This window comes from Arachis hypogaea, chromosome 6, assembly GCF_003086295.3.
Source record: "Arachis hypogaea cultivar Tifrunner chromosome 6, arahy.Tifrunner.gnm2.J5K5, whole genome shotgun sequence".
Taxonomy (NCBI): domain Eukaryota; kingdom Viridiplantae; phylum Streptophyta; class Magnoliopsida; order Fabales; family Fabaceae; genus Arachis; species Arachis hypogaea.
Genome location: NC_092041.1, coordinates 84500358 through 84507485, shown reverse-complemented (window position 1 = coordinate 84507485; position 7128 = coordinate 84500358). Strand labels below are relative to the sequence as shown.

The following is a 7128-nucleotide window of genomic DNA, read 5'->3' as shown; positions in this document are numbered from 1 at the left end:
GGATGAATAAAAGGGAATACTAGCGTTACTTGTTGTGCAGTAATGGGGAATATGTTGGGGATTTGGAGATGCTTTGTCCTTTGAACTTCAACTCTTCCTTGAATCCTTCAACACACGCAAGGCTCCTTCCATGGCAAGCTCTATGTAGGGTGTAACCGTTGTCAGTGGCTACTTCCCATCCTCTCAGTGAAAACGTTCCTATGCTCTGTCACAGCACGGCTAATCATCTGTCGGTTCTCAATCAGGTTGGAATAGAATCCATTGATTCTTTTGCGTCTGTCACTAACGCCCAGCCCTCAGGAGTTTGAAGCACGTCACAGTCATTCAATCCCGGAATCCTACTCGGAATACCACAGACAAGGTTTAGACTTTCCGGATTCTCATGAATGCCGCCATCTATCTAGCTTATACCACGAAGATTCTGTTGGGGAATCTAAGAGATATTCATTCAGTCTGATGTAGAACGGAGGTGATTGTCAGGCACACGTTCATGGATTGAGGAAGGTGATGAGTGTCACGGATCATCACCTTCTTCACAATTAAGCGCGAATAAACATCTTAGATAAGAACAAGCGTGTTTGAATGGAAAACAAAGGAATTGTATTAAATCATCGAGACGCTGCAGAGCTCCTCACCCCCAACAATGGAGTTTAGAGACTCATGCCGTCACAAAGTGTATAATTCAGATCTGAAAATGTCATGAGGTACAAGATAAGTCTCTAAAAGTTGTTTAAATAGTAAACTAGTAACCTAGGTTTACAGAAAATGAGTAAACTAAGATAATTGATGCAGAAATCCACTTCTGGGGCCCACTTGGTGTGTGCTGGGGCTGAGACTAGAGCTATCCACGAGTAGAGGCCTTTCTTGGCGTTAAACTCCAGGTTATGACGTGTTTTGGGCGTTCAACTCCGGATCATGACGTTTTTCTGGCGTTTAACTCTAGACAGCAGCATGAACTTGGCGTTCAACGCCAAGTTACGTCGTCTATCTTCGCGCAAAGTATGGACTATTATATATTGCTGGAAAGCCCTGGATGTCTACTTTCCAACGCCGTTGAGAGCGCGCCAATTGGACTCCTGTAGCTCCAGAAAATCCATTCCGAGTGCAGGGACGTCAGGATCCAACAGCATCAGCAGTTCTTTTTCAGCCTAAGTCAGATTTTTGCTCAACTCCCTCAATTTCAGCCAGAAAATACCTGAAATCACAGAAAAATACACACACTCACAGTAAAGTCCAGAAATATGATTTTTGCCTAAAAACTAATAATATTCTACTAAAAACTAATTAAAACATACTAAAATCTACATGAAATTACCCCCAAAAGCGTATAAAATATCCGCTCATCAATAAACAATTGGTTTTGCCTGAGGGTAGAACTTTGCTTTCCATAAAAGATTCAAAAGGAAAGCCTTATTGCAAATTTCATCAAGCAACAAGTTATTCGACTAACAGTTGTGTCCGTTTCAGGGATTTGATTCAAGAGGCAATCATGGAAGGACGTTTGAAATTTGATGATGGCAAGAAGGAGATGAAGGTCGATGTAGATCCCTTCGAGACTGATGCCAGTTATGTGGAACCCTGCTTTGGAGTGAATATGGTGGGGATGTCTTACGACTTTGATGTGGTTCTTGACGATTTCGAGTCACAAGTGAGATCTGTGTATCCTAGAATAGGAGACGGTTTGTTGGACTTCTTGGTTCAGCAAAAGATCAAAGACTGAGACGTATCTTTGTGTCCACGGTGTAATGCTGTTTTTTATGCTGAAGCAGTAGCAATCTTTGAAAACGAGAGAATGAAGAAGGAATTGGCCCACAGGGAGGAACAAGCAGTCAAAGGCAGCCAATTCGACGTGTGGAGGGCTCAAGTTCCAAAATTCCTCAACATGATGTGACTACACCTTTAAGTTGATCTCAGGCTATAGGTGTTCAATGGATTAGAAACTGTCAAGAATTCCAAAGGCGTGATCACCTGTATCGACGCAATCCTCAATGGGGGCATCGAGCACCATCTCGAAATCAATATGCTTTCTATAGAGGGCGAGCCAGGGGATACCCTAGAGGGAGAGGAGGAAGAAGGAGTTTCAATCAAGGTAAGAAACTTCAAATTGAAACATGTAAGGAAACTAGCAAGGGGGCAACTCCCTCTGTGCATTCTCGCATCGCCTTTCCTTCTGATGGAGAGACTTACCCCAAAGAGATTCCATCACCAGCAAAGATGGAGAAAGGGAAGTCAGTTGCTCAGTCCTCTGGGATTGACAAGCACAAAGATGTTGATGTTGATAAAGAATACTTTGATGAAGGAGATGATGACATGGTATGAACAATTTCGATAATTCCTACCGAGTACCTTGGAGAATGCGAAAGTAATCCGGATGAGGATTACGACCAAGAGGATGAAGAGGCTTTCTTTTTCATTTGTATAGAGGATGAACCAGGTTTTTTTTCTCGCCCTACTGAGAGACAAATGTCTAATATGCGTCCCCTTCATATTGTTGCTGTTGTAAATGTGTTCAAAATAAACAAGGTGTTGATTGACGGAGGGCAGCGATTAGTCTCTTGCCTGAAAGAATGTTGGAAAAAGTAGAAAAATGTTTTGATGAGCTGGTCCCTACAAACATTGCTGTGACTAATTTAAGTGGGAATTTTACGCCAGCAAGAGGATTGGTTACCTTGACTGTAAAGGTGGGGTCTTCGAAGAGACACTCTGTGTTTGTGGTAGTGCCATCGAATGCCAGTTATAACACCTTACTTGGAGAGATTGGATTCATGGAGTAGGTGATGTACCATCTACAGTGCATCAGAGCATGCTTCTGTGGACTAAAGAAGGCAAGCCTGAAATTGTCAAAGCAGATTCGAGTCTCTACGTCGAACAAATGCATGTCAATTTTTGGATATATAATCGTAAATTGAAGCCTTTAACTGTTGATCAATCTCTGAATTCTTACAATTGTGAAGGGTGTTACTTGACTTCGGAAGGACTTTCGGTGAAGTTGCGCTATCCAGATATATCTTTTGAGCCGACGGGTTGGGATTGTCTTTCTTGAAGACATCGAAGGCTGAACTATGGATCAGGTTGAGGAAGTTTTCAACTACCTGGTAACTTTGCATAATTATTTAAATAATTTTCAAGTTTTAGAAAATAAAGATGATTCTTCTGATAAAGTTGAATCAGATAGTATTAGTAAATCTACTTGTTGTAGTATGTCTGATTCAACACTTCCAATCAAATTTAGTTATGATTTCCCTATTATTTGTAATGAAACTTACAATATGAGTCGGACTGCCGATTTAATAGCAGAGGCTCATTGTGTAGAAAATAAAAGTCATGATGATTTAATCAAAAATCAAGTTTCTACTCTTTCTCATGATGCTATTGATTTTACTTTCGATTGTATTTATGATTTGGAGCATTTGGGATTTGAAAAATATTCAATCAAAGATGATCATTATAAGAGATTTGAATCTCAAGATCCACTAGAAGAAATTAATTTGGGAACTCATGATGACGTTCGAATTACATATATTTGTAAAGATCTTGTTGATCCTTTTTGAATTGAGCTTCTCAATTTGTTACATGAGTTTAAAGATTGTTTTGCATGGGATTACCATGAGATGCCTGGTCTCGATTGTTCATTAGTAGAATATCGATTAGCATTGAAACCCAATGCTTGACCAGTGAAACAAACCACAAGACGTTTTGCTCCTGAAATCAATGTAAAAATTAAAGAAGAAATAGAACGCTTGATCAAAGCAAAATTTATTCGAACTACTCGATATGTGGAGTGGATATTGAATATTGTTTCAGTGATGAAGAAAAATGAGAAATTAAGGGTATGTATCGATTTTCGTGATTTAAATAATGCTACTCCAAAGGATGAATATTTTATGCCGATTGCCGATATGTTAATCGATTCTGCAGCGGGAAATAAAATTCTTAGTTTTATGGACGATTATTCTGCATATAACCAAATTTTCATTGCGGAAAATGATGTGGCTAAGACTGCTTTTCGTTGCCTTGGTGCGTTAGGCACATATGAATGGGTGGTTATGCCTTTTGGTTTGAAAAATGCTGGAGCAACATATCAACGGACAACGAATGCCATTTTTATGGGTTTATTGGGAAATTTATGGAGGTGTATATCGATCATGTAATGGTCAAATCGATTTCTGTAAGTCAACATATAGACCATTTAAAAAAGGCATTTTTAACTATGAGAAAGAAATGATTAAAAATGAATGCTTTGAAATGTGCTTTTGGGGTATTCGCTGAAAACTTTTTAGGTTTTGTTGTTCATAAGAAGGGGATAGCTATTGATAAAAACAAAGCAGATACAATATTAGCTTTGTCTGCCCCCAAATCGAATAAAGAAGTACAATTGTTTTTGGGTAAAATAAAATATATTCGAAGATTCATTTCGAATCTTTTGGATCGTACTAGGGTGTTTGCACCTTTAGTAAAATTAAAAAATGGTTCAAAATTTGAATGGACCACAGAACATCAATTAGCGTTTGATTCGATTAAAACCTATTTAGCTAAAGCCCCGATTATGGCGAATATTCGTTCGTGTGAGCCTTTGAAATTGTATATTGCAGCATCTAAAAATACTATAGGGTGTATGTTAGCCCAAGATGATGAAAACGGGCATGAACGGGCTGTTATTACCTTAGTCGAGTCTTAACTGATATCAAGATAAGGTATTCACCGATCGAAAAGTTATGTTTGTTGTCATTATATCATGCTTGTATGAAGTTAAAGTGTTTTATGGTGGCTAAATCGGTGAAAGTTATAGCACAGACCGATGTTGTTAAGTATATACTTAGTTTCCCTATGTTAAGAGGACGTTTGGGGAAATGGATGTTAGCATTAACCGAATTTGATTTGCAGTATATCCCAGCAAAGACTGTTAAAGGCCAGGTCATCGCAGATTTTCTTGTGGATAATTTGAAATATCTGAATGACCAAGGGGCAAATATAGTTGATGTAGATGTTAACTATTGGAAATTATATTTCGATGGATCTAAGCATAAAGATGGTGCAGGGGTTGGAATCCTCATTATCTCACCAGAGGGTATTCCGTCAGAATTTTTGTTCGGATTAAAATATCCTTGCTCTAATAATGTTGCTGAATATGAGCCTTTAATTTTAGGTCTCAAAATTTTAATTAACAAAGGAACTTTAGAAGTTCAAATTCTAGGGGATTCACAGTTGGTTTTAAAGCAGTTGTCAAAGGAATTTAAATGTAATAATGAGACATTACAAAAATATTTAGAAACTGCTTGGGAGTTGTTAACGTCTTTTCAAAAAGTTTCTTTGGTGCATATCCCTAGAATTCATAATGAAATTGCCAATGAGTTGGCTCAAATTGCTTCGAGGTATCGAATTGGTCCAGAAACTATTAAGAAGCTATCTAGTATCCATCAAATTTTAGTACCAGCAAATGAAAGAGAGGTGATGCGTATGGATGAATAGGAGGACTCTGATTGGAGAAAGACTATTGCTCAGTATTTGAAAGATCCTAATACTACAGTTGATAGAAAAATAAAATTACGGGCAATGAACTTTGTTTTATTGGCTGATGAATTATATAAAAAAGGGATCGATGGAAGTTTGATGAGATATTTGAGTTGAGAAGATCAGAATATTACTTTGGGCGAAGTTCATAATGGGATCTGTGGTGCTCATCAGGCAGGAAAGAAAATGAGATGGGTGTTATATCGTAATCATGTATATTGGCCATCTATGATAAAAGATTATATTGATTATGCAAAAGCATGTCGAGAATGTCAGAAACATGGTTCGATACAACAAATTCTAGTAGCTGAATTACATTCGATAATAAAGCCATGGCCATTTAGGGGTTGGGCTTTGGATTTAATTGGTTTGATTCACCCTCCTTCATCGAAACAACACAAATTTATTTTGGTGGCTATTGATTATTTCACAAAATGGGTTGAGGCTATTCCATTAGTAGAGGTTGGTCAAAGTGAGATAATTGACTTTATTGAGGAAAATATTATCTATCGATTTGGAATTCCTCAAACGTTAAGCACTGATCAAGGAATTATGTTTACTGGCCAACGAATTAAAAATTTTGCGGCTTCAAGAAACATTAGGATGGTTACTTCGACTCCTTATTATGCACAGGCTAATTGGCAAGTAGAGGCAGCGAATAAGATATTGATAGGCTTGATTAAAAAGCATATCGGGAGTAAGCCTCGAACATGGCATAAGACTTTAAGCCAAGTATTGTGGGCCTATCGAAACTCACCAAGAGGTTCGACAGGAACTTCACCTTATAAGTTGGTGTATGGCCATGACGCGGTATTACCATTGGAAATTAATTTGAATACTTTAAGAGTATTGAAACAAAATGATTTACCAGTCAATGATTATTGGAATGCAATGTATGATGAGTTAAATGAGTTAGATTCGGAGCGAATCTTGGCACTTGAGAATATAATTCGACAGAAAGAAAGTGTTGCTCGAAGTTATAGTCGTCGAATTAAAGAAAATTCTTTTAAGATAGGCGAATTGGTTTTGAAAGTTATTTTACCAATGGAAAAGAAATCGAGATTTCTGGGTAAATGGTCCCATAGTTGGGAAGGTCCTTTTCAAATTATAGGGACATATTCTGGAAATGCCTATCAAATTAAAGATATCGAGTTAGGAAAGGTCATTAACTCGATCAATGGGAAATACTTAAAACTTTTCTATTGTTGGCAAACTTAGAAGTTCAATATATATTAAAGTTCAGAAAATATGGAAGGAAACTGCTACAAAATAAAGTTAGAAGTAAAAAAAAAACATTCAAGGTGCCAATAGTTTTGCCAAATCAGAGCGCAGCTTCGTTCTTTTGTTTTCCAGGATTGTAACACTTCAATCTGCCTGAGTTTATCAGTTTGAACTCTCTCAAGTTGTTTTTCATATTCTCCCTGTTCAGTGTCAATCGAGACAAGTTTTTGGATAAGAAGATGTTGCTCCTATTGGACTACGGCCAGAGGCTTGGCTAAAGTGGCTTGATTTTGGCGGACAGTGATAAGTTGTTCTTGGATCTGAGCTAACTCTACCTTGAGTCTTGCTTCTTCTTGATCATGGAAAGTTTGAACAGAAATATCATGGGAGATCTTG

The 7128-nt window shown here is 37.7% G+C and overlaps 1 protein-coding gene across 1 annotated transcript; it reads left to right on the top strand.

Annotated features, from left to right (window-relative positions):
- Positions 1–1489: 1489 nt before the first annotated feature.
- On the top strand, positions 1490–6729 carry LOC140173695 (uncharacterized). Its single transcript, XM_072198212.1, has 8 exons — positions 1490–1679; positions 1767–1864; positions 1915–2313; positions 2912–3023; positions 3805–4017; positions 4593–4654; positions 4750–5448; positions 5686–6729. Exons 1-8 carry the CDS (start codon positions 1490–1492, stop codon positions 6727–6729), a joined length of 2817 nt encoding a protein of 938 aa, XP_072054313.1.
- The last annotated feature ends 399 nt before the right edge of the window (positions 6730–7128 follow it).

Excerpts from the sequence above, each read along its gene's own strand:
- LOC140173695 (XM_072198212.1), top strand. The coding sequence starts at position 1,490 with ATGGAAGGACGTTTGAAATTTGATGATGGCAAGAAGGAGATGAAGGTC. Across the intron at positions 3,024-3,804 it reads TATATCTTTTGAGCCGACGG|TGATGAAGAAAAATGAGAAA; the intron begins GTTGGGATTGTC and ends ATATTGTTTCAG. Across the intron at positions 4,018-4,592 it reads GACTGCTTTTCGTTGCCTTG|CATCTAAAAATACTATAGGG; the intron begins GTGCGTTAGGCA and ends TGTATATTGCAG.